At 36.9% G+C, this 27,901-nt stretch overlaps 3 protein-coding genes across 4 annotated transcripts in view; 2 read left to right on the top strand and 1 right to left on the bottom strand.

The window, feature by feature from the left end:
• The first annotated feature begins 1,417 nt into the window (after positions 1 to 1,417).
• On the top strand, positions 1,418 to 1,907 carry LOC129766095 (lamprin 1.8-10-like). The gene is made up of 2 exons (XM_055766552.1): positions 1,418 to 1,501; positions 1,569 to 1,907. Exons 1-2 carry the CDS (start codon positions 1,418 to 1,420, stop codon positions 1,905 to 1,907), a joined length of 423 nt encoding a protein of 140 aa, XP_055622527.1.
• Positions 1,908 to 8,219: 6,312 nt separating this feature from the next.
• Positions 8,220 to 8,748, top strand: LOC129766094 (lamprin 1.8-10-like). Its single transcript, XM_055766550.1, has 2 exons — positions 8,220 to 8,331; positions 8,395 to 8,748. The coding sequence occupies exons 1-2, from the start codon at positions 8,323 to 8,325 to the stop codon at positions 8,746 to 8,748; spliced, it is 363 nt and encodes a 120-aa protein (XP_055622525.1). The 5' UTR covers positions 8,220 to 8,322.
• An 80-nt stretch (positions 8,749 to 8,828) lies between these two features.
• The window catches only part of LOC129765042 (O-acyltransferase like protein-like), a 116,222-nt gene continuing 97,149 nt past the window's right edge, over positions 8,829 to 27,901 (bottom strand). Inside the window, exons 1-10 of one of the 2 annotated variants that reach the window (XM_055764868.1) lie at positions 25,314 to 25,411; positions 22,366 to 22,575; positions 22,142 to 22,284; positions 21,456 to 21,711; positions 21,297 to 21,392; positions 10,413 to 10,597; positions 10,029 to 10,358; positions 9,767 to 9,960; positions 9,245 to 9,713; positions 8,829 to 9,175 (exon numbers count right to left, since the gene is read on the bottom strand). In XM_055764868.1, the coding sequence (XP_055620843.1) occupies positions 9,014 to 9,175; positions 9,245 to 9,713; positions 9,767 to 9,960; positions 10,029 to 10,358; positions 10,413 to 10,597; positions 21,297 to 21,392; positions 21,456 to 21,711; positions 22,142 to 22,284; positions 22,366 to 22,456 (1,926 nt within the window). In that variant the 5' untranslated portion in view covers positions 22,457 to 22,575; positions 25,314 to 25,411 and the 3' untranslated portion in view covers positions 8,829 to 9,013. Of the gene's footprint in view, positions 9,176 to 9,244; positions 9,714 to 9,766; positions 9,961 to 10,028; positions 10,359 to 10,412; positions 10,598 to 21,296; positions 21,393 to 21,455; positions 21,712 to 22,141; positions 22,285 to 22,365; positions 22,576 to 25,313; positions 25,412 to 27,901 lie in introns of those variants that run through there. The other variant, XM_055764867.1, reaches the window with a different exon arrangement.

Raw genomic sequence — 27,901 nt, 5'->3', positions numbered from 1 at the left:
CGCCTAGTCCAATTCCACCGAGGCTGCTATATCCCAATCCAATAGATGGTGATTTTTCCAAATCATCCTTACTGTTCTTTTTGTCGGCTGATGGTGGAGCAGCAACGACCAAGGCAACCAAAACAAATATGTAGATGAAGTGAGGAACATCGAGTATTTATTTAACACACAAAATGAGTTCACAACGCGATTATTAAACCCACCTTAAACATTTTGACTTTGGATAATTGTTGACTATTCGAAAGCATTAGATAAACTGATCCTGATCATCCAAAAGAATCCTGCCCCATTTTATATCGGTGCTCCAGGGCGATGATATTGACTATGAAAGCTTTTACTTCATTAACATATTTGCTGATCTTGTCTCTTATAGACAATATTCCATTAGCCTTTCACAATTTGTTCGATCTCCAACATAGCCGAATAGGATACTTCAAATAAAAACAATAATCTTTTCCGCTCTATATTTTTTCAGGCTCTTGTTTCGATTTTTTTAAGAACATATATCCTACATAAAACATATTCCAACTTGTAATCGTTCAAGTCCATTCGTCTTTTACGATCTGCACTTTCCCGAAATAGCATACAAATGAGTTATACATAGTATTTTTTTCCATTTGGAATTTTTGGATTCTACCTTGTCTCGGTTTTATTTTAGAGTATGGGTTGTTTTTTTTTCTTATGTGATCTAGATAATTTAAGAAAATTGGTAAGATACGGGAGATGATCTCCACGACTATCCATTACTTTTTGTGAATGTTTATTTTTCAAAAGAGCTCCCACAAATATTCATGCCTTTGATAATGAACAGTATTAACAGAATTCACAAAAATACATGTATGGATATTTAGAGTCTAGGTTATTTTTTCTATAGAATGCATCGTGAAAGGAAAAACAAATTTTTGTAAAAGAAGTAAATTCTATTATAAACTGTGACAGCCTGAATGGATCTAAAAACCAGCCCCCGCTTTATGACCCGTGTATCCTCTACTCTATAAAATTGAAAAAAAAAATAATAACAACAAAAATAGCCGATCCATCCCCTCGAAATGAGAACGAATGAGATCATAGATTACGTTAGAATGTCATGTGACAAAAAAAATCACTTTATACCATGCTTTTGTATGTTATTTCGGGAGTAGGCTGATTCCAATAGTCGAACAGATCTAGACTTTGACGAGTTGGAGTTTTTTATTTTAGTGGACATTTTTTGCGCGAGCATAAACAAAAACATGAAAAATTTGAAATTCAGAACGTAAATTTAAGGATAAATGTAAAGTTTGATGGGTGCTATTTTGGGGAACTGATTGTAAAAGGCAAATGGACTTTTGCCTAGGGGACAGAATCAGCAAATATGTTAATGAAGAACAAAAGCTTGCAGAATTGATTTCATTATTCTGATGCGCCCCTGATATAAATGGGGCACAATTTCTGTGGAGAATATCAGTTCCTCGAACGCTTCCGAATAGTCAACAATTTTCCCAAATTCAAAATGCTGAAGGTAATTTCATAGTTTGTCTTTTATATCATCAATTGAGTCCGAAAAGTAAGTGTTTGATCTCTCTCAGGTCTTCTGCTTATTCGCTCTGGTTGCGTTGGTAGCCGCTGCTCCATCACCGGCCAACGAAAAGAAGAGTGATGATGACTTAGAAAAGTCGCCATCTATTGGATTGGGATATAGCAGCTTCGGTGGAATCGGATTAGGCGGTCTCGGCTACAGCAGCCTTGGTTACAGTGGTCTAGGATCAGTGGTCCACACTGTCCCAACAGTCGTTCATAGTGCTCCCGCTTTTGTGCGCACTGTTCCAACTTACAGTACAATTGGTACTGTCGGACTTGGTTTGGGCAGCGGCATTGGTCTCGGATATGGACACGGTATTGGATTCGGACATAATCTGATCTATTAATATAAAGTGTCAAAATATTTTAAATAAACGAAAATTTGAAGTAATAAATGTATTTGATGGAACAACAGTTAATTTTTACAAATAAAGGGTCAAAAGATGACGATTGAAAATAGAAAAACAAGTGAAGAATTCATTTTTTTTCTGGAAGACACAGGCGGTAAAACGCAATATGCTACGGTTTAGCAAATTAAAATAGTTAATTCAGCGAAATTTATGTCGATAATGGAATTTTTAGTTTCAAAAATGTTATAAATGTCAGTGGATAGTACATTAACATTCAAAGGATTCAAATTTCCTTTCCCTACACACATAATTAATTCTTAGCACTGGTTTTGTCATGCAGATTTATTACATTAAATTAGCCTAAAAATAACATAAAATGTCACGACTCTCAAATACGAGTAAGCATTTGTATAATATATATGGTATAGCAATATAAGATCAATATGAGCGAGTGAAACAAGAGATACATTGCAAATTCGCAATTCCAGCTTCATTTGATAATGAGGTGTAATATTCTCACGCATTTATGCAACAGCGCCAGCAGCTATGTGGATAGCGTGGTCGTGTAAAACTGCCTTGCATTCTTGCTGGCCTTGGTTCGATTCTCGTTGACATCGTTTGGACTTTTTTTTTGGGAACAATCTCAAAAGAGATGAAAAATTGAAAAACAAAGAGATATCTGCTCCCACACATACAAACACTACTAAATAAGAAATTTTGACTATTTTTTTGAACCCCTATGAGGTTTAACGTGATTCTATGGTAAAAACATACTTTTCAATGTTTTCCACGCCATTCTCGACAGCTTCGAAATAAAAATTTGAAAAAAATACTGAAATTGCATCTTACGATGCTGAATCGATAAATATTAATAAAATGTTCATCCAAAATTTAAGTACTAAAAAGAATCTTGAAATATTGAAAATTTTTTTTGGAAGATTCAAAGAATCACTACTACTTTAATTCGTATTTAAATGTGTTTCTACGTCTTTTCTAGATATGTGTGATTTTTTTTTCAGAATTTTTACAGTGTTTCGCGATACAAAAAAATATATATTTATAAAATTTTGAAGCTTAGTACTGGTATACTTTCTATTCCAATATTTTTTTTTTAATTTCGAGAACTGCACGGCGCGAAAATATCCAATAATAAAAAAAATCAATTTAGTTCTAATATTTTCTAATATTTTGTTATTATCCTAAAATCTGTAATTGTATTGTATTCATGTGTTCATGAAAACTGCCTCCAAATCTTATCACCAGTGCTATGGAAAATGTTGTATAAGGTATCAAATTAAAAAAATTGAGTAATTTTTTTTTAATTCATATATGGTTCACTATAAAAGCTGTAGTCAAAAACGTAGTTTTTCTTTTTTTCACGCCGTACTCAATAGGCTCGGAAATGAAAATTGGAAATACTCAAAGTACACCATACAGATATGGTGTACCACGACAAATTATAAAAAAATTACAGAAAATAGTTTTTTTTAAATTAAAGTAAGTAATTAAAGTAATTTTTTGGCATTTCGGAATATTGGATGTTTTTATTTTTAGATCCATTTAATCATAATTTTCATTTAAATGTACCTGTTTGTTATGTGTTTTTTTCAGAATTTCAGAGGGTTTTGTAGTACAATTTTTGAATAATTTGAAATTTTTGAATTTTTTTTATATTCATGATTTTTCATAATGTATCGAGTATTGAACGTACTATTTTAAGGCAATTCTTGAATACAACTATAGAAAAAGGATTTTGCGTTGGAAATAGCATATTAATTCAGAAGGGATATATTTTGAAGGCGATAATATAAATTTAGATGATAAATAAAGTATTTTCTTTGAAAACATAAATTCCAGGTATAAATTTGACAGCATGTATTACATATTTAGTGAACATAGAGTTTTAAAATCAAACTCGAAACATAGAATATTTCCAATTGCGATAGTAGAGCGGTAAAAATTTTGTAACAATTAACATTTAAAATACCAAAAGTCATATAATACGTAAACACGGACGAATGTAGCAAAATTTGTAAAAAAAAATATAATATACTTAATTATTTTTCACAATCTGAGCAAAAAAGTCACTGACTCGAAATCAGGCCCGGACTGCATGAGCATCTCCCAACAAAGCTTCCGCATCTTTGCCAAAAGGCTGAGGAGAACAGCATCTTGCAGTAAATCAATTATTTTAAAATGCTTTCTAATTTTCACCGTCTGCATTTTTGACGTAGACGTTTTTCAGGAAGGGTGCTAAATCAGAAAACAGGTCACGTTTTTATGAAATAAAGGGTGTGTCACATCAAATTGCATCACGGAAAAAGTGAGCGTGAGCGTCGTGAATTAATCCTGTGCACTCATTTCGAGAATCCGGAGTTGTCACATCGGGACATCGGTAAGATGCTGGAAATCGTCCAATCCACGGTCAGCAGAGTACTAAAACGATACTTCGAGAACCTAACCATCGACCGGAAGGTGAAGAACAGTTAAAATGGATGCTCCGTCAGTGAAAAAGATCACAAGTGCGTAGTTAAGCAGTTTAGACGTGATCCGAGAAGTTCGGTCCGGGATGTCGCCAATAAGCTGAATTTGTCAAGTTCATTCGTCCAGCGGACCAAGCAGCGGGAGGGCCTGCGTACATACAAGGTTCAGAAGGCTCCTAACCGCGACGAAAGGCAAAACATGGTGGGGAAGACGCGAGCCCGGAAGCTGTACACCGAAATGCTGACGAAGCCGCATTGCCTGGTAATGGACGACGAAACCTACGTCAAAGCGGACTTTCGTCAGCTGCCGGGCCTGTTGTTCTTCTCCGCAGAGGACAAATTCAGCGTTCCGGAGGAGATTCGCAAGCAGAAACTATCCAAGTTTGCCAAAATGTACATGGTGTGGCAAGCGATCTGCTCTTGCGGAAAGTGGAGCGCCCCCTTCGTGATGACCGGCACGGTAAACGGGCAGGTTTACCTTAAGGAGTGCCTACAGAAGCGCTTACTACCACTATTGAAGCAGCACGAGGGCCCGACCATCTTCTGGCCGGATCTCGCTTCGTGCCACTATTCAAAGGACGTGTTGGAGTGGTACGAAGCCAACGGGGTCACCTTCGTGCCAAAGGAAATGAACCTGCCCAACGTGCAGAAATGAACCTGCCCAATAGAGAAATATTGGGCGATTATGAAGCAGGCCCTCCGGAAGAACCCAAAAGTTGTCAAATCGGAGGCGGACTTCAAGAGAAAATGGATTTCTGTTCAAAAAAAACTACAACCTGACGTTGTACAGAACCTTATGGACGGGGTAAAGAGGAAGGTGCGAGCATACGGGCTTGGGCTCGAAGTATGAATAAAAAGAAAATGCCAAAAGTTGTTTAATAGTTTTTATTTTACTGTCTAAAATTTTCAAAAGGATCGGTCTACTGGGCGAATTTCTACAGCGTTTTTTCCATGATGCAATTTGATGTGACACACCCTTTAAAGTTAACTATTTTCACTGTGAACGAATTCTCATTATTTTCATACCAATCGAATCGGAATTCTCTAAGATTTTTTTGATATGCTATACATTACAATTCGCTCATCTCTAAACGGTTTAAATTAATGAAAACTGGAAGAATTTCCTTTTTCCCATACATTTGTTCTGCCGATTTGTGTGCTAACCCTACCCGTATTTCGAATGCTTATAACTCGAACATTTCTTAACAGATCGAAAAGATTGTTGCATCAATTGATAGGAAATATTTCTACTCGTCTATCACAATTAATAAAATATTATTTTTCATGATATGAACAATTGAATAACTGTAAAATGTTAAGCATTATATAAACGCCCTAACTGCCAGGTTTTGATTGACCCGATTTACGGTTTCCCCAACACAGACTTTAAAATCGATGTACCTGTGGAAATCCACTCTGCAAATATACATGAGAGTCGGGGGTATTTTTGTTCCCACCGAGCTGTGTTTCCCTAATACGGACTTCAAAATCATTGTGCCTGGGGGGACCGCTTTGTCAAAACGTGCAAGTTGGGGGTATGTTTTCCTATGAGCTGTGTTTCCTAACACGGACTTCAAAATTAATGTGCCTGGGGGAATCCGCTTTGCAAATTCATGCAAGTCGGGGGTATTTTTGGAGTTGAGTACTTTTGTACTCGCTTATCGTTGTGCAGACCGGAATATGTTTCCCTAAAACGTACTTTAGAACTGAGAATGCTTGGTAAAATCGTCATTTCAGACACCAGAGGTGAATAAACTTCCGCGGTTCGAGAACTACGTAAACATGAGATGTGCAATAATTTCAGAGGAAAATGTAAAATACAATGATCGTTTGACAACTCTTCCGTTCACATATTTTGGTAGTCCGAGGCATCATATCAAACGTAAAAGGACGTTCATCAAATTTATTCGTAGCGAAGAACAAAATCTATTACAAAAATTTCGATGCATTCTAAAATCATATTCGAAGTATATATATATGCGGTCGTGTCCTAAATACAACCCCTTACAATTTTTATTTTTATCAGATCGATGATCAATAAAATCGTCAATTTAAATTCATAAGACTAAACATGTCAACTTCTGCTTTATTTTTTAGAATTATCCAATTTCGTAGAAAAAAAAACCAAATGCCAAAAGAAATTTGACTTTTCGATGGTAATTTTACCCTAGTAAGATACTTTGAGTATTTCTTTTCCAACCTATTGAGAGTGTCATTTTTAGCCATAGCTCTTATATTGAACCATATAGGGATTCAGAAAAATTATATAATTTTCTAATTTGCAATAATAATTTTCATAGCACTGGTGATAAGAATTGGGGCTCTTTTTACGTATCAAGCCAATAGAACCAAATTTGGCATATAAAGGTTTTAGGGAGCAATGTTTCTATAGTGGTTCCACATACTTACCCACTCTCCAAGGGAAAGGGGGTTGCCATACAAATGAAACATAAACTTCTGCATATCTCGAGAACTAATCAAGCAAATGAAGCCAAATTTGGGTTGTGAGGGGTTTTTGGGTAGGAGAAATGTTTCTATGATGGTATGACACCTCTCCCTCCTCTGAATTTTCATTCCATAAAAATAATACGCATATTTCAACCAAACATGACAATTGAAAATTTTCGGAAAACTCTGAAGGAAAATAAAAAAAATACGGAAAATTCAATTCCCATATGTTCTACAATTACATAGTGACGAGCGTTGCTCGTCCATTTGATGTTTGCGCTAACGAAATTGATCTTTGTTTGAAAGTGAAAATGGATTTTAAAGTGATAAAACGAACTCCTATATCTTCTTCTTTCTATTTAAACAGAAATTCACTCTATTTTGACTCACTCGTTAATTTGTTTCGTGCGATCTTTCCAAAGAAGTATTCATTCATTAAATGTTGTTTTCCACTCTTTGTTTTGTTATGTTCACTCTCAGTCCCGAATGAAGATGGTCGGGGAGTGTAAAATGATTCATCGTGCGATCTCACGATTGCTTGTTGCATTCTTTTCGTCATGATTATTCCAAACAGATACAAGAGTGATTTATAATTAGGTGTGGAAAATTGAGCAAATGAACTTTTCCATACTTGATCGTGACCTTCAGCGTGAGAGGTATGGATGATACCACAACGCCCGATCGCCTCCAATTGGCCTTGCATAAGTCTAGAGTCGAATGGACTTTGTAGTCTATAATAAAGAAAAATTGATCAACCAATAATTTCGCGATGGCGAAAATACAGTATCGACATCTGCGGTGGTGTGAAACAATTAAAACAAGGAAACAACATTACGAATTTAGATACCTTAAATATTCATTTTTCAAATCACATATGCTAATGGAATATATGTAAGTGTATTTTAAAGTTACAGATAACCTTTATTTTTAATCGTCTATATAATATGTGTGAACAGTTTCCAAGTTCGCTCCCGGTTTCATGGTCATGTGTTATACTCTATAAAAACGATATATTATAAAGCAAGATTAGATATTATAAAGCAAAATAGAAAATCGGCCAAGCTTCCCCCGAAAACAAAATCGAGATAACGAGTAATTTTAAAATGTCAAACGAGAAAAAAAAGAATTACTATATTCGAATCTGTTGTATGCTATTTCGGGAATATACTGATCGTAAAAGGCGAACGAACCTGAAGAACAACGAGTCTGCAATATAGATGCATAACGATATAGGAAATAGAGCATGAAAAAGCTCAAAAAAATGATAAAATACCTTTTTGGTGATTGTCGGATGCTATTTTGAGGACCAACCGATCGTGGAAAACAAATCAAAGCGAAATCTGCAAATATGTTAATGAAGAGAAAGATTTTAAAGTGGCTGGCATCGTTCTGAAACACCGATATAAAATAGAGCAGAATTTCTGTAACGATATCAGTTTCTCGTAGGCTTTTGAATAGTTAACAATTCCCAAAAATTTAAAATGCTGAAGGTGAGTTTGGGGGTTTCCCAATGAACGAATCGCGCAAAATGAGTAAATATTCGTCCTCCTCAGGTCATCTGTTTGTTCGCTTTGGTGGTGTTGGCCTCTGCTGCTCCACCATCGGCCACTGAAAAGAAAAGTGATGATGATTTGGAAAAGTCACCATCTATTGGATTGGGATATAGCAGCCTCGGTGGAATTGGATTGGGCGGAATCGGATTGGGCGGCCTTGGATACAGCAATCTCGGATACAGTGATCTAGGGTCAGTTGTTCACTCTGTTCCAACTGTCATTCATAGCGCTCCCGCTGTTGTCCGTACCGTTCCAACCTACAGTACTATCGGTACTGTCGGACTTGGTTTGGGCAGCGGCATTGGTCTCGGATATGGCCACGGTATTGGATTCGGTCACAATTTGATCTATTAATGTACACAATGACGATGGATTTCGAATAAATGACTCAATTCATATCGGATTACCAATAATTGTTTTATTTATTCATAGTGTTAGATTTGGCGAGTTCCATCAGTTCCCTGTGGGATGAAATTTACAAACATGAAAAAAATGTATTCATTGTTTCTCGCTGCTTAACTTATTGGACTATGTTCATAATTGGATTGAACTTAACAAATCTGTTTATTCTAATCTTTGGATATACGTGTTAGTAATATTGTTATTCTGAGCTGGACAATTATGAACTTTTCTCGTGTAGCTGTTTAACATTTTGCGTCTGGAAACGGAGCTTCCCATCAATTGCCTGCTTCAAAATGTTAGCAAATGGTGTTTCGACAACGAGATGCAGTAGCAGCCCACCAATGAAAGACAGGAACAGTATCGAGGATGTGAGCAGAAGCTATAGAAGGTATTCAAAGATAACGTTGCTGAATTAGGAAATCAGTGATCAAATTGAAAGCATACTTACTGAACTGAATGCACTATAGGTGATTGGTACGCTAAGATTGGTATACATGGGGTAAATCACCGAGTATTGGATGATATAGACAGAGTAACTTAGTCTTGCGATTACCCTCAGCACAGGATGCGAGAGGAACGCGCGTGCAATGGATTTCGACTTGAAGCCAAAATATAAGTACAGATAAGCATTTCCAATTCCGAACATTGCCTTTAGGGCGGTTCCGAAAAGAGCACGGAACAGGGAAGGTAGCGGCGGCAGAATCGTCAGCATTACATTAAGCAAAAGAAGCGTGGTTAGTATAATTTCGGTCGATTTACTCAGAAAGTGTTGTGCTACAGATTGAAGATTATTTCGAGAGACGTGATGATACATCATTCCCGCTATCATGCCGATAAAATAATTTATCGCATTCGTTTCAGCGGGCGTATAGTATTTCAAGAATACGTCGTAAACACGCAGTTCGGTAAGAGCATGTCTGAAATAATAATTTAGTAAGCTTTTGCGAACTTCAAGTGAAGTCAATTTCACCTCATATTGAACGACATGGTAGAGTCTAAATTTTCTTTGTAAATTACAAAAAATGGTACTGCCAGTCCCACCAGAATCATTGCTCCAGCAATGGCTTTTTTGAGATGGGGAAATTTCCATATCAGAACCATGATTGCCATTCCAATCAGGAATAGCTGGAAATCAGCTCCCAAGTACCAGCCATACTGCAAACACTGAAATTGGAAACGAGCTTCAATAGATGCGAATCCCGCCTCGCGTCCAACATGGCACATCCGCTTACAGGTTTGTCCAAATGAACGACGTTGTTGATGAAAAGCAAATTCGTCCACCAGTGGGCATCGCAGTAGTCCACAAACTTGTACGCAACCGGCGTCAGCTTCGTGCGCTTGAACAGTGTCGCTTGGTAGAATATCACAAAGGCGTAGGCGGGCATTAGGCGCGCCAGTCGATTCAAAAATTTCTTCCACAGATAACGGAAATCGACATGCGTAGATTTGTCAATGTGATTCAGCGTGCTGACGGCGAGTGTCATTCCGCCGAGCGTGAAGAACATTTGGATCATATGCGTGTTTCCGGAATTTATGAACGGAAACATGAAGCTGTTAGTTTGCTGAAACGAAAAAGCTTATTAATAGAAATGCGCACAAAATGAAGTTCCACTCACCTGTTCCATATCCTCGGGGTTTTTCAAAGGCATCCGGATCATGGGTAACGATGAATGAACAACGATTATAATCAACATACTGATCGCACGGAGGCCTTCCAAATGAAGGAGGTTTCCACGATCCGTCATATTAAATAATTCATTTAGGTTTTTCTGAAGAGCAAATGGTTTGATGAAGGCGTCATCTAGAATAGTTGAAAAATAGAAATATAGGTTGGACTCGATTATCCGGAGTATTGATTTGTTCCTCACTCCGGATAATCGAATCCTCCGGATAATTGAATCATAAAAAACGAATTTTCTCTGGGTAAACAAAATAATTATGATTTGCACTTATTTATTAAACGGTTTTATACAGCTTGACCCGTTTGTGTGTTTGTGACTTTGTAACTTTGTCACTTTGTAACTTTGTCTGTAGCGCTGTACTACATTAATAGAAATTTAGCCCCCTTACTGTTGACCGTTTGATCTGAAATTTCGAACACATCTATATCTCTGGTGTCATTATAAAACTGCATATTCCATGTTCTTCAAAATCCAAGATGGCGGCCGCTACAAAATGGCAGATTATGTACATATTTTCTCAAAATCCCATCAACATGGGTTTTGCCAAAACCCCATCAATATGGGTATCGAATGAAAGGGCTTGACCAGTAAAACACAGTTATTTATGAAAAATGGCCGCCACCACAAAATGGCGCCATATATTTGTTTTTCAAAATCTGTATCAAATGATAGTGCTCGACTAGTAAAACATAGCAGATCATGAAAAATTCAAATCCAAGATGACCGCATTCCCCCAAATAACTAATTACTTTTCAAATGATTTCATTCAGCTTGACCTGTTTGTATGTATGTTTGAATGTTTGTAGGGTTGTCCCACATTAATAGAAAATTGACCCCGTTCCTGTTGACTGATTGATCTGAAATTTGGAGGACACCTTTAATTCTACTGTCATTATAAAACTGCGTATTCCATGATCTTGAAAAATTTGGCCGTCGCTAAAAAATGGCTGAATGGCTTGACTTGGAAAAACCAAAACATAATAAACAACATAAATTCAAGAAGGTCGACTATGTACTTTTTTGCAATCCCCTCAATATCGGTATCAAATGAAATGATTTGACTAATAGAATATAGTACTTAAACACAATTGATTGATTAATTCTCGAGTAATGCAGAAATTTGTGTTTCATTTGTATGGAGAGAGGGGAGGATACTCCCCAAAGAGAGAGGGGAGGAGTATCTTACCACGATAGAATCATTTATTGCACCCTAAAACCTTCACATGCCAAATTTGGTTTCGTTTGCACGATTAATTCTCGAGTAATGCAGAAATTTGTGTTTCATTTGTATGACAGCCCCCCCTTAGTGAGGGAGGTGGAGTGTCTAACCACCATAAAAACATTTATTGTACCCTAAAACCTCCATATGCCTAATTTGGTTTAATTTGCTCGATTAATTCTTGAGTAATGCAGCAATTTGTGTTTAATTTGTATGGCAGCGAGTCATTTCATGTGAGATGGCCACATGAAATGACTCGTGAATCTAGGCGTATAGAGGAAGATTGTTTCCAGCGAATTGTGCTACTTTTCAAGGTCGTTGTATTTTGGATCAAAGGTGAAAAGAGAGAGAGAGGTGTTATTTTTTCCAAATTACCTATAACGTGCTTAACGCGCAACCCTTGCGAGATTATCATGATTAAAAATTAATATGTTTGGTATCTGAAAACACATCAAATTTATCATGAATGCGCCTTGAGTTATCCAACCAACAATACAAGTGGTGTGATATTCTCAACCAATTCGTCAATTAGGCGCTTTAAAATGTGCGATTATGGCAAATCACATCCCTTACTATAGTGGCCACCTTTCCCCCGCCATTAGTCAAGCAAAAGTGTCACAATAATTCTACGAAATACTTTAAAAATATACCGTTTTCTATATAAACACACTTAACAGACCTGTGTGTTTACTATTATAACATTGGTTTCACAAGACAAGTACATATTCACCACTAAAACACTAAATTTCTTGCAAACAAAATAACAAATCGGTGCTCATCGCCATCTGAAAAGTTTATTTATACTGTTTATCATAACGTTTCACCTACACACGCGCAAAAATGGGTATACATAATTGAGTGTAATGCAATACACTAAAATAATGTATTATAATTGTCCAATAGTGGATTGTTTCAATAATCTAGAGAGTGGCCGTATTCCCCCGTCCTCCCCTATACTTCTCTACAATAAAACCATTCAACTTTTTTTTTTAATTTTTATTTCTTACATAACTTTTTTCGGATTATTTCGATGATGTAGGGTAACACGGGGTGAGTTGGACATACGGGGTGATTTGGACCACCCCATTATCTCAAAAAGTACGGCTCAACTTGGATTTTCTATAATGTCATCTTCTTTCATTAATGAACCGTATGTAACTAACGCAAAAAAAACTTTGGTAAAATTCAACAGGTGGCAGAAAATGGTGGCATGAACACAGCAAGCACTTTGATTGTCAAAAAATGAGAATTTTCCGATCGTGGTATTAGGGGTTTTCCCGCTGATTAAACAAACTTATCGTGTATTGGGCAGTAAAGTTCTGTTCGCCTACAGAAGAGGAACAATTTAATGCAGAGAAACTGTAAGTTGGATAACAATAAATGAAATTAATTGCATTTTAATTTTTGCATGTTTTTGTGGGGTGAATTGGTCCTACAGATTTGAGGTTTTTCTTTGGTCTAATTGATTCCAGATGCCGCTGAATTACAAAAAAAGAATGGGCAGACAACGTTGGAAGAAGGAGGAGCTTGAAAGAGCAACGCAGGCCATCACGAACGGATTTTTTTGACCAAGCATCGAAACTGCTTGAAAATGCTCGAACAATGGAAAAATCCATGCAGAATTCATGTTGTCAATCCAATTTTTCTGGTCTGGAATATGGCCAAGACACCTGGTATCGATCCCAGAACACTGTTACTGATTGTAACATTATTCCAAAATACTTCACATAAACATAAGTATGTGACACACACACACTGGGCCAAATCACCCCGCATCAAACTTTAATGTCCAAAAATCATCTCTTTTATTTTATGATATAATTGGTAGTTTAAAGCTTTAAAGTTTGTTAAACTTGATGTTGTTTTTTGAAATACTGAGAACAAACAATAAGTTTTTTTTGTGTTTTTCCGAATGATTATTCTCATTGTTATTAGGTATTCATTAGGCGTTTTTTATTTGTTTGAGAATTAATTCGTTCTTTCAAACCAGAAATGAGTGCATTAGTGCTGCTGATAGCGTGATATAAAATTCTTGAACTTGAACGAATCTATTTGATATGGATCTACAAAAAAATACATGGTGGGACAGTTATGAATAGAACATCAACATGGGACAATTTAGCTTGATGTTGTTTTTTAAAAGCTGGAACAAACTATAATTTTTTTGTGTTTTTTCGGAAGATTAGGCATAAAAACATCGTTTTATGACGAAAAGTGAATATTGTCAAAAAGAAATATGGGACAACTATGCGTAGAACGGCAGTGTAGTCAAATCATTTCATTTGAAACCAATATTGAGGGGATTGCAAAAAATACATAGTCGACCAGTTTGTGGCGGCGACCTTTTCGAATTTATGTTGTTATTAATGTAGTGTACCAATTCAAATCAAGCCATTCAGCCAGTTTTTAGTGGTGGCCAAATTTAATTTTTCGAGATCATGGAATACGCAGTTTTATAATGTCTGTAGAGTTAAAGGTATGTTCCAAATTTCAGATCAATCAATGTTCAGGAACGGGAAAAAAAAATTTCAAAAAAAATGTGTGCAAATTTCAATGAATGTGGGACAACACTACAAACACTCAAACATACATACAAACATGGCAAGCTGAATGAAACCATTTAAAAGTTATTGTTTATTTGGGAACTGCATCTTGGATTTGGATTTTTCATGATTTACTGTGTTCTACCTGTCGAGCACTTTCATTTGATATTAATTATTCAATATGGAATTATTACACAAATTATTCATCATCTCCGATATAAAAATAAGGAAAATCAAAAATAAAATACTCCGGAAAATCGAGTCCGACCTGTATTGTGCCTTGAAGATCGTATCAGTATGTACCTCGACATTGCATTAATTTATTTTTTTAATACTTTAGATAGATTATTTTTTCTGTTTGCCATCGTCTCACAATGAATCATCAGTGCTATATTATCAAATTTTCACAAATGCTGGCTGTCCATCAAATTTAACCCCAAAACATCATGGTATAAAACTCGCCCATTCCATTTGATTCAAACAAAATGTAATGTATAGAACGCGAAAGGGTTAATCTCACGGACGATAACTAACCCGCGTAAGCCGAATCTCAGCCAATTACATAACAAAGCAACGGACAAGATTGACGTGAGAGTGAAAAACAGTTCCACAGCATAACTTTGCCAACAATTTTGAGATAGAATAGGTCAGGCCAGACGATATCGTGTATCGTGACGATAATTTGTCAGCGATTATCAACCGAAATCTTGAATTGAATATGTTTCGAGAGAGCGTTCACAGACTGGAGGTGTTTCGAAGTCTCGAGATCGAGCGAGTAGCAGATGAATGTCCCGATAAGTTATTCGTCGTGATGATTGTGTTTTAAATATTCATAGTTGCTCGGCGGGGGACGAATGGATTTTTCTCTCCTAAATCTTGCGTTTTGTGCGTAAAGCAAAGTTTGAGCGACTTTCAAATATTACATGCTATATGCAGTTTTACATTGGTTCCTCTGGGTTTTACTAGTCTGGTTGATTATAGGTCAAACCCAATTCATTATGTTTTCGACGAATGAATAAATGAAACAATAGCCGATTATCAATGAACGAAGAAGTCATGGTGGGTTAATCTAGAAACATAGTTAAATAGTAGGACCGTCGATGGGGGTGAAAATGGGTCAAAAAAGTAGTTTTAGAACTTTTTATTGAATAACTATCGTAAATTAGAGTAAAACAGAATTCTGATTACGTAAAAATGTTCTCTAATGATGAACACTTGTAAGTGTTCAAGGAATTGTTGAATAAGATTAATTTTTCACTGAACTACGATTAAATGAAAGTTGCCCCAATCTCACCCCTTAGAGTGGCTGACAATAGGTTAGTGCGATGGAAATGTTTATATACAGCCATTCCATGTCAAACCAATATAGTGGATTTTCGTGAAAAGTGGTAGTTTTGTTCTTTATCGCAAAACATTAGACCCGTATTTTTTTATCATTAGGGTGATCATTTCCATTTCAGGGTTGCCCAAAAAACCAATTTTTTCCCATATTTTTCAAAAATGCCTTTTTAAAACTAACTTTTGAACTACTGTACCGATTCGGATGATCTACATATCAAATTAAATAGTTGACAATTCCCATTTTAGGTTGGTCCGAAAGATCATTATTTTCTCGATTTTTCCTAAAGTTACTTTTTTTTTTAAACTCATGACTTTTGAATTACTGCAGTGATTCAGATTATCGACTTATCAAATTAAAGCCAATTAGCTAGTCTCTTTCCGAAAAGTATTATACTTGCAGAAATTTTGGATTTTGGTCTTGTCTTCTTCTTCTTCAATGGCACTAACGTTCCTAGAGGAACTTCGCCGTCTCAACGTAGTATTACTTGCGTCATTTTTTATTAGTACTTAGTTGAGATTTCTATGCCAAATAACACGCCTTGAATGCATTCTGAGTGGCAAGCTCTAGAATACGCGTGATCACAGTGCAAGTCGGAGGAAATTTCTTTGACGAAAAATTCCCCCGACCAGAACGGGAATCGAACCCGAACACCCGGCATGTTAGTTATGACGCTAACCACTCGGCCACGGGAGCACATAATTTTGGTCTTGTATTGATTGTATTTTGACGTAGGACTACGTCTTTCATTTCTATACCGGGGTGTAAAATCAAAGTTTCGAAAACGAAAGCGTTACACTGGAGACCGAGATTTTGAGCGTTATTAGATTCTAAATAACTGAACGAAATGGTATGATAAACACTTCATTCGAAAGATAAAATGTCTACGTGTTATATACGTGTTACTTTTTCATCCAAAAACTTGTTTCAATAGCCTTAAAATTGTTTTCAAAACAGGCTATTGAAATCACCAATCGGTATATAAGCGAGCGCCGCTCGGAAGTCCACTCAGTTATAATTGAGCAGTGATTAGAGCATGTTGTCGCTGCTGTGGTGGAGCTGGTGATGAAGTTCATCATGAAAGCGCTGATGAATGGTGTCACCAAGAGACTTTTGATGCACCTTAGGCCAGAAGGGAATCCATCAGGAGGAGAGTGATGCCACAAACGGTTCCGTTTGAGACATCGGAGCAGCCACCGCACACACACATACACGCGCGGAACTTTTCTCGTTTGGATGTCATCCAGCATCGAGAAGATTCCTGAAACACATTCAGTTTGGAACTGTGAGGAATCGCAGAAAAGCCGATCCATCAGAAGAAGAAGAGAAGACGACCGAGAGAGTATCAGCACCAAAAAACGTTTCCGCTTAAGACATCGAAGCAGCCGCCACACACACATATATACGTGCGGAACTTCTTTCGTTTAAATGCCATCCAGCATCGAGAAGATTCCGGAAACATACTATCGTTGTTGAAAAATAATCTGCCAGTTCCCCATGGGAATTGAAAAATACATTCATGCGAAAGAGTTTTTTTTAATGTTTTCTAACATATAACACTGCGACCAAATACATTTGGATTTGTGATTTTTCAATCAAGTGCATTTAGCAGGAAAGCTTCTGAAGATTATTCTTCTCCATCAGTAGGATATGTTCGTTTTCAATATTGGATACGCGCGCAACGGAAAATGTTTCGCATCGCGAAAAACATAATTTTCAATCGATTATTGCTCAGTCGCCGAAAGTTTCAAACTCAGAGAGTTCATTCGCCTCTAGTTTGCCTTCCAAATTGCCATCGTAAACCACACCTTCTTTCGATACAATCACGGACAAAAACCATACTTAAGCGATATTCTTGTGGTGAAACGCATTCATTTTTCGTGAGGACATCGACAAGACAACATCGTTATTGAACGAGCTGAACGAGCGGAACAAGCTAGACGAGCTGGATGGCGAGGGATCGAGGGATTCATCACCTGGCCTGACCTGACCTGAAACGCATTCGGTTTGTTTCGAACTGTGAGGGAGCCCAAAAGAGCCGATCCATCAGAAGAAAAGAGGCGACCAAGAGAGTACCAGTATCGAAAATTGGTTCCGTTTGATGCATCAGAGCACCCACCACACACACATACCCATACACACACATTTACATAGATCTTGTTATAACTTTATTTCTACTAATTGTTTCATTTCAGATCCGTACATGGGCTCACCAATCAAACCATCCGGCAATCACTCATTTCAGGTCCACATGACACCAAACCGGTTCTTTTCAGGACCACTTCACAGCTTTGAACGAATTCAATTGAATTTTTCTAAATATATATGATAATTTCATACATATACACATCCGCTCACAGATTTACAAGAACGTACAGCAATCTTGCAATTTATTCATTCATCCATTCATCAATTCTTAGATTCAGATGCAATTTCAAACAAATGATCACTAAATTAACGATTGTCCTACGTAACCCTTGCGGTTATACCACAGATATAACCCACTTCCTGTTTTTTCATAGTTTACATTGTCTCGGGACCAACGGCGCTAATTTTTTTTATATTTTTTCTTGAAAGCTAAGATTTTTTTTATGTTATTGAGTAATGATTTTTCAAAATTAACCGATGGTCCGGAATTCCCTTTTTCCAATAATGACTTTTTTTTAAATTCATAACTTTTAAACTACCGGGCACCGGGTACCGGTTATTCAGATGGTCGATATACCAATTTGAAGCTACATGAAATACCACAAATGCATAAAAATTTGATTCTAGGCACATAGATGTCCAGTTGCATAGGAATATCTAACGAAAACTGAAAACATGTAAACTTATATATGGCTTATATAAAAAATATGGTGACCTTAGTTTCGAAACCATGTAAGCTATGAAAAACAATTACAATCAATAATTACGAAAACAAAATACGTTTTTTTAAGTGTAATATTTTTCAAACAAAACTATCTTTGTTTTAATTTTGTTATATCGATCATCTAAATCGAACCAGTACTTCAAAAGTTATGAATTATTGAAAAAGGTCATTTTTGAAAAACAGGGGGAAAGGTTGATTTTTCGGACCACAATAAACTCACCCCCACTCAGTGTAAGTAATAAGAGATTATTTCGAAAATATTGAAATTCGAATGGATTCGAAAAAATTGGATGTTCAAAATCAGTAATGACTAATCTGGCAAGACTTGAATGAATTATTCTATCCAATATTTACAATTTTAGTAGTTCTGTATAATGTTGGGCATGAGATTTTTTTCTGAGCTGTTATTTGATGGCTATTTACACATCAAACTTTGATGAATTATTAAATATTAACTATTTGTACTACAGTTAAGTATTATGCATTGGAAATTGTGGAAATATGTGTCCTACTAAGCGGCTCACAGCTCTCAAAAATATTCGCAAAATTTTTCAAGATATTACTAATAGTAACTTTCTCTATTTCTGATCCAATTTCACCGCCATAACCCATTTTCACTCCCATTGACGGTACTATACATTTAATACCGAAATAACCGAAAAACAATTATATTAATTACTTGGTGGCAATTTTGGGGGTCGGTCAGAATCATGTTCCCAAAATGTCATTTCGGAATTATTCGAGTTTAATTTGAAGAAGGGTTTATCCAAATTTAATTAAAAAACGTACCGTATCAACACAACCGTATTATCAACACCAAAATAAAATAATAGCAAAAAAATGATACCCACATGAAAATAAATAATCAAGTAATCAAGTAAGGAAAATCAACGATCAAGTAATCCTAATAATTATATTTCTCTAAATGCAACTGATTGCCCTTGTCAGATACACACTAGTAATGCTAAATAATTGTTCCGTCGAATTCCACCAGATGCATCTAATTAAATGTGATTTTTGAAGAGATATACTGCCGTTCTACGCATAATTGTCACATGTTCCAAAATCAGCAACTGAGAAAAACGCAATCAAAGTTTTCTCCATATTTGTCTACCAGAAGCTTTAAACATTTCAGTTTAGCAATACACCGGGTTTTTATGAGCAGTAATGTCTAATGAAATGTGAAAAGTTCCTCTCACTTGAATCAATCAACTTGTTTAAAAATTCATGGTGTGACAGTTATGCCAAGAATATCAAAGGGGACAATTGAACTTGATGTTGTTTTTTGAAATACTGGGAACAAGCAATAAGTTTTTTTATGTTTTTTTTTCGAAAGGTTATGTAAAAAAACATCGTTCATAAAGAAGAAGGGAGTGATCTGCAACACCTTTGCAGAATATAAATCATATTTGTATTATTTGTATTATTATGTATTATAGCATTCGTTAACAAGGTGTATAAAAGTTTAGCAGGTGTGTTCTGTTAAACTTTTTTTCATTTATTTCAGAATTAGTTCGTCCTTCCAAACCAGCCCTGCTGAAAGCGTGGCATTATATACTTGTATTTTACCGATTCATTTATAAAGGATCAACAAAAACACATGGCGGGACAGTTATGTCTAGAATATCAACATGGGACAATTGAGCTTGATGCCGTTCTTTTTTTAAAAAAAGCTGGGAACAACAATTATTTTTTGTGTTTTTATTAGATAAGGCATACCATACACCGTTTTATGAAGAAGAGTGAAAATTATCCAAAAGTAACATTGGACAACTATGCGTAGAACGGCAGTATAACTGTGTAAACTTGTCTACAGTCTATCCCCTGTAGGATGTATTCCCGTTGGTTCTCGTATTGTTAAAAAAAACTTCTACGGATCTTCACTCCTACTGATTAATATATAGATCCGAACTGAAAAATTACTTACGGAGTTTTCAATTGAGACCAGAAAAGTCAAAGGTAAATTATCATTACAGAATTGTTATACTTAATTTGACTAAAGTTTGCAACATTAAATTCAGCTTAAATCAGGTAAAAATTTCAAGACAACTTTCATCAGAGATCTGGTGTCAGTCAAATCGATAAAATGTATCAAATTCAAAGAATTTATTATTGCGGTGTTTTTTCGATAATAAACGCGTATCAAACAGTCTCGAAGACGCCATTGTTTCAAACATTGAAGTCTATTGAGATTGTAGGAATATCTCACAAATGGTTTGCACTGCATTTATAATAATACTAGCTGACCCGACGAACATCGTCCCGCCCAAAATAGATTTTTTGATTTGAATACTTTCAAACATCCACGTTTTCTTACTAATTGGACGTTAGTGAGTCCAATCTCTGAACTCTTCACTCAAGATTCTTCAAGCATTTGGAAATAACATGTTTCTCCGTTGCATGTAATACATGTTTGATACAGAGAATATTGCAAAATAAAGACAACTCAAATCCGAACATTCCTTCCTCGGGTTAAGGGCACACCAACACATTTGGCCTTCCAGTTTTGTTTATATAGATAGAAGATATAGGAATGCGTTATTCCGTCTGAAAATCCTTTTCCATTTTCGAACAAAAATTAATTAGTTAGCGCCAACATCAAATGGACTAACAACGCTTAGCAAATTGTAGAACATACCGGAATCCAATTTTCCGAATTTTCCGATGTTTCTCTCCGCTATATTGATCTACGGGAAGAGACGAATACAACGAAATATAGAAGACTCAAATTGAACCATTCCTTCCTGGGGTTTTGCGCTTACCAACACATTTGGCCTTCCATTTTTATTTATAGATTTGTCGTCGCCCAGAGGTACAAAAAAAAAACAAACAAAAAATCACTCACATTTTCCCTCCTTTCCCTCGAAATGCCGCTGCGTCGCGACCGAAACTAGCAGCCCAAGTACCAGCAGCACTCCGATGAATAATTTTTCCGCTTGGTCTGTGGAGACGGAGGAGTGTTCGGTTATTTCTCACGAAAAATTCCATTCACTGGCCAGCTTACCCAGCTTGCGGGTGAAATCTGCTTCCGACATGCAATGAATGATTTTGGACGATGCGTAAAGGCCATGATCATCGTGAAGCACCAGGTTGACACACTGGTTAAGGTAGTCCACCCGGGTCGTCTCGGTTGTGCCTGCAATCTCGAGCCGGTCAATGTCAGCCTCACTGGACCGGAATAATGTTCGCAAACAATCGCGTAAGCAGAGGCCGCGCTCGAGCTGATGACGGGGAAAATTCCGTGTATTCTCCGACAGGTGCTAATTCGGTGGCAACAATAAAAAAAACAATTCATTACGAAATACTCGTTAGACAAAGGATTCAATGGAGTAATCCAAAAAAGGTCAAACAGTTGCATAAATGTATGAATCCAATTTTTAATTTTTGTAGGTTACGCGTCTAGTTGTTGTGTTTTTCGTAGACTTGTTATGATTGGGATCAGTTTCATATGGACTTATTCCATATATACCATGCGCTCAAAAGGAGACAAAGGAGGAGAACACTTCGGATAATTAAAACAGCTTTAATTGCTTGATTTTGGGCAACAGTTAATGATCAAATTTAAAGTATTTCATATGTTCATCTTTCTGGGTTGAACCAACCATTGTCCTCACTTCATTGTATGGTTCGAATGTTCTTTTTCACGATGGGCACATTCATTCATATAATAATCCAGTCGAAAATACTCACACTGATATTACGCCACAGATTCGAATACTGATCCGGCTGAATAGTTGCTTGCACCACACAGTACTGAAAATGAGGATTTCCTCTTCTGCACGCATCGAAGTCATCGTACTCATAAAGCTTTGGAAGATTCAAAGTTCCGTACACTGTCACACCCGAAAGTATCACATATGATTATCCATCAACTCCAACACTTTCTTTTGTATATATTTGCATATTCAACTTACAGTTTGAATTTCCACATCCAACCGCTGCCAGCGAACAGCAGTAGCAGAAGCTTATCATCCACCAGAGGAAGATGTTGATGCCAGTCTTCATGCTGCTCAATTTTGATTAATCGCACCTTTAATTCACGCCTGCTCAATCGACAACACCTTTGTCGCACGACCACTCATCGAAGAATGGCGCGGTTTTCCTTCAACATGCAAAGACCGACTCTGCATTGTTATGGTCCGACGGCAGCAGTGGATGTTTGTTGTGATCAAACACAAAAAAGAAATCCAATAATAAACACAATGCTGCATAATGTGATGCGCTTGAGATGGGAAAATTATGTTTATGAATCACATATGTCACATGTTTTTGATACATGCACATGGAAATAAAAATGGAAATAAATAATTAATTATAATTTATCAATCACTAACTGACCGGCAAACTTCATCCCGCCCAAAATGATTTTTTTGTTATCAATACCTTCGCAAAACTGTTCATTGATTGGTCTTCTAATTGACCCTTTACAATTTCCTTTTAACATAAATTTCCTAGTACTTCTACCAAAACTCATCATTATAATATCAAATTATTTCCAAAGACAATATTTTTCAATCACTTGCGAATAACATGTTTCTCCGTTACCTGGATTACATGTTTGATTCATTTGCCATGTTTGGTTTAAATATGTGTAATATTTCTGTGGGATCCCCCGAAACATTTCTCGTACCCAAAAACCCTCACATGCCAAAACTGGCATCAGTGAAAGGGGCGATGTGAGGTGTGTCAAACAACTATAGGAACATTCATTCTCCTCTAAAATTTCCACATGCCAAATTTGACTCCATTTGCTTGATTATGCTTGAGTTATGAAAAACTCCTTCCCCTTAGAGAGGGGAAGGAGTGTAAAACCACCATAGAAACATTTCCTGTCCCCTGAAACTTCCACATGCCAAATTTGGTTCAATTTGCTTAGTTAGTTTTGGGGTTATGCAGAAATTTGTGTTCCACTTCTATGGTAGCCTCCCCTTAGGGAGGGGGAGGGGTCTCAAATCATCATAAGAACCTTCCCGGCACCAAAAACCCCTGCATACAAATTTTTACGCCGATCGGTTCAGTAATTTCCAACTCTATAAGAATCAGACAGACATAGTTTCATTTTTATATGTGAGGGCCTTAGAATGCAAGGGGTGTAAGTGACTTGATCGATTTCTCTTCATCAACTTTTTCTTTAGTAATAATAACTCAACTGCAAAAAAGTTCCAATTTACGTTCGCTATAGAATCCGATAGATGAGGTTCTGACCTATCTTCCACATTGTCAAATACAACTGGGAATGCATTTGCAGCTATGTTATGACCAGAAGAGAGAGTCGATGTAGAGAAATCGATCAAATCACTTACACCCCTTTCATTCTAAGCCCCTCATGTATAATAGCAGAGTGCGAATGAAAATTGTCATTATGAAATTTAAAAAACCACATAAAAAAAATCACCACCTCGGAAAAAACACCCTATGCAAAATATCAGCTCAATCGGAATTAAGGGAGAGTGGCGCAAAGCGGTAAAAGTTTGACTTTTTTGAAAATCGAAAAATCACCCAAGAAGGGAAGTAAAGCAAACGAAATTTTGGATGCTAAATGTCTTAAAATTGCATGAAACGTCAGATTCTACTGTCATCTCGAAAAAAAAATTTGTTTTATGGTTTTGGGTGGCAATAAAAATAGTTATCTCGATTTTTCATTCGGAACTTGCAGCGAAATGTTTATTTGCCCGATAAAATACCCAATGCACAATTAGCGCTCATTTATATGTTATCGAAAATGGGTGACCGAAATTTTTGATGGAATAGAAAATACTACTTTCTTATCTTTATTCATGAATGTAAACATAGTTTGACAACGTTGAATCCCCAGTTATTTTAGACATCTTTGTGGAACAACGTTTTTTTTTCTATCTCTTGAAATATCCGATATAGTTCCTTTTCTCTAAGTTGCGTTAGGGTCACCATGAAAAAAACTGTTTTCTTGCTCTATCTTTTATAACTAAGACTAAGACAAACATTTTGCGATGCAGAACTTGTCAATATCTCAACTCCACCCAAAGTTATTGTTATTTCTTCCCAAAAAATACGCTCTCTTGATTTGTTTTTCTTTATTTCAGGGACAAACATAAACAATGTTTATTGGCAAGGTTTGAAAAAGCATATTTCACTCTACATAATGTGTGAAAACTTTGTTATTTTTTGGTTTGTGTAAATTAAAATTAAAATCATGGGTTTTTGTGTGAAAAAACATCAATAACTTTGAGTAGGATTATGATATTGACAAGTTCTGCATCGCTAAATGTTGGTTGGAGAAGTTCTATTTTAGATCTCCGCTCTTCTCTATGGAAATGCGTGAACATCAACTATAACCCACCATATGTTGTCACGGAGACTTTTCTTCGTATATTTTTTTGATTGAAAATAACAAGAAAATAAGTGAATAGCACCTGAATCCCAATTTGAGGTTGCGTTATTTTATATTTTCTAATGTATGGCTTCATTCTTCGTTTTTACATGTTTTTGTGGCGGACGAGGTGAGTCGATGCGTATTACGAATTGTGCTCCATGTGCCGGTAACAAGCGCTTGTCAGTTGGCAGAATCAATTTGAAAGAGACGATCAAGTTTCTACGAGTTCCCGATTTAATGAGTTGAACATTGATAGAGAGAATTCATCAAAATAATGATTGTAGAACCATATTGAACCTCTCTAACCGCTCCGCAAATCGCGAGCTCCCTTTATCAGCGAGCGCTCTAAACCAAAACTTTGTTTGAGAGATCGATTAGGAGAGGAACTTTAATTTTGTTCCTAAGACTCGAAGAAAGTTAACTTGATTCCAGAGTGCTTGATTCCTGAATTGATAAATTATGAACACAATTTACATATATGTTTAAAAGTATTTACGTGTATTCACTCACCAGTCTGTGTTGCTGCGAGTAAGCCAAATTAGTAATAAACTGTATTTTCTGATTAAACTTATTATCAATCAATTTTTAGGTTAGATATCCAGTTAGCTCCACGTTGTATAACTCATCTTTTTGGGGATATTATACGGTAAACTTACATACAACTGAGGAAAAATGAAATGGCTAATCGAAAATAATTATTAGATATAGGACCTAAGATTTATCATAAAATTGTAATAATTATACTCCGGGCTAGACGAGAAAAAAATTTACAAAACAAAAGTTTAAATGAATATCCATGAAACTCGATTCTAACACTGACATGAAATTTTCTTTTTATTGGAGAGTGTGTGTATCACACAGGCGTTGAAACATACCTGGTGTCTGGAAATGGAGCCGTCGATTAATGGTGTAACTACTTTTTTCCACCTGAAATCAAGTTTTCGTTTCACTTTATATGGACGTTAAAATAAGATTGTGTACAACGAGATTCATGTCAGGGTGGAGTAGTAGTGGTGGATTGAAGTCAGGTTGAATGATGATGCAGATTTGTATTCATGCAACACGCCAATTAGAATGACCATTTATTAGAATAGTTCATCAGTCATCCTCGCTCTTAACGCTTGTCAATTCATATTTAGTCAATTCAAGTCATGTTGATGACGAATGTCAAAGTAGCGAACCGAAGCGACTGAGAGAAGAGTCGTTTTTCATGTACATACACTAGTCGATGGATTATCGAACTTTTGAAGATATTCAAAAGGGAATTCCGAGGCTGCCTTTCAGCCTTCCTTCAATCGCTTTTATAACTTTCAGGTGATCCGTAATCTTTATCTTGACCATTTTTGCATTGAGCTCGGAGTTCAGGTTTTTAACAACCTTGACTCCGAGAAGTTTATCACTATTCTTGTCATTCATGAAAATAGGAACATTCTGCGTTACGTCCCTGGCAAATCATCTTATCGAGAGACTACATGATTTCTCTCCAGAGATTGTAAACCCAACTTCGTTTGTCAACATCGATACACTCCTAATTACTCTTTGCAAGCGTTTCCTGGTTTTATGCCAGTGTTCTGAGGATATTAGAAGTAAAGGGTGTGTCACATCAAATTGCATCACGGAAAAAACGCTGTAGAAATTCGCCCAGTAGACCGATCCTTTTGAAAATTTTAGACAGTAAAATAAAAACTATTAAACAACTTTTGGCATTTTCTTTTTATTCATACTTCGAGCCCAAGCCCGTATACTCACACCTTCCTCTTTACCCCGTCCGTAAGGTTCTGTACAACGTCAGGTTGTAGTTTTTTTTAACAGAAATCCATTTTCTCTTGAAGTCCGCCTCCGATTTGACAACTTTTGGGATCTTCCGGAGGACCTGCTTCATAATCGCCCAATATTTCTCTATTGGGCGAAGCTCCGGCGCGTTGGGCGGGTTCATTTCCTTTGGCACGAAGGTGACCCCGTTGGCTTCGTACCACTCCAACACGTCTTTTGAATAGTGGCACGAAGCGAGATCCGGCCAGAAGATGGTCGGGCCCTCGTGCTGCTTCAATAGTGGTAGTAAGCGTTTCTGTAGGCACTCCTTAAGGTAAACCTGCCCGTTTACCGTGCCGGTCATCACGAAGGGGGCGCTCCGCTTTCCGCAAGAGCAGTTCGCTTGCCACACCATGTACTTTTTGGCAAACTTGGATAGTTTCTGCTTGCGAATCTCCTCCGGAACGCTGAATTTGTCCTCTGCGGAGAAGAACAACAGGCCCGGCAGCTGACGAAAGTCCGCTTTGACGTAGGTTTCGTCGTCCATTACCAGGCAATGCGGCTTCGTCAGCATTTCGGTGTATAGCTTCCGGGCTCGCGTCTTCCGCACCATGTTTTGCCTTTCGTCGCGGTTAGGAGCCTTCTGAACCTTGTATGTACGCAGGTCCTCCCGCTGCTTGGTCCGCTGGACGAATGAACTTGACAAATTCAGCTTATTGGCGACATCCCGGACCGAACTTCTCGGATCACGTCTAAACTGCTTAACTACGCGCTTGTGATCTTTTTCACTGACGGAGCATCCATTTTTGCCGTTCTTCACCTTCCGGTCGATGGTTAGGTTCTCGAAGTATCGTTTTAGTACTCTGCTGACCGTGGATTGGACGATTCCCAGCATCTTACCGATGTCCCGATGTGACAACTCCGGATTCTCGAAATGAGTGCGCAGGATTAATTCACGACGCTCTTTTTCGTTCGACGACATTTTTCCAAATTTACGAAAAATTGACAGTGAAGCATGGCCAAAGTGATCTATACACTCTTATCTGAATATAAGCGAAAGCTGAAGATATAATTCCTAAAAATAAAATTTCTACAGCGTTTTTTCCGTGATGCAATTTGATGTGACACACCCTTTATGTCATACGCATAGAGGATAACTTTCATTCCATCCCTGGTGAAACAAATATTGCATTCTTCGCTACCGGGAAAAGAGTGATTGTACCCTGATGAACTCCGTTTTAAGCGATTTTTTCGCCAGAGAGGAAATCCTCAACTGACACTTTGAAAGTTCAATCGGTTATACAGAAGGTATGTCATCATTCTTCCCGCAAAACCCAAGCGTTGCC

This window comes from Toxorhynchites rutilus, chromosome 2 (assembly GCF_029784135.1).
Source record: "Toxorhynchites rutilus septentrionalis strain SRP chromosome 2, ASM2978413v1, whole genome shotgun sequence".
NCBI classification, from domain to species: domain Eukaryota; kingdom Metazoa; phylum Arthropoda; class Insecta; order Diptera; family Culicidae; genus Toxorhynchites; species Toxorhynchites rutilus.
Note: the sequence above shows the minus strand (reverse complement) of the source record. Positions and strands in the feature narration are given on the sequence as shown.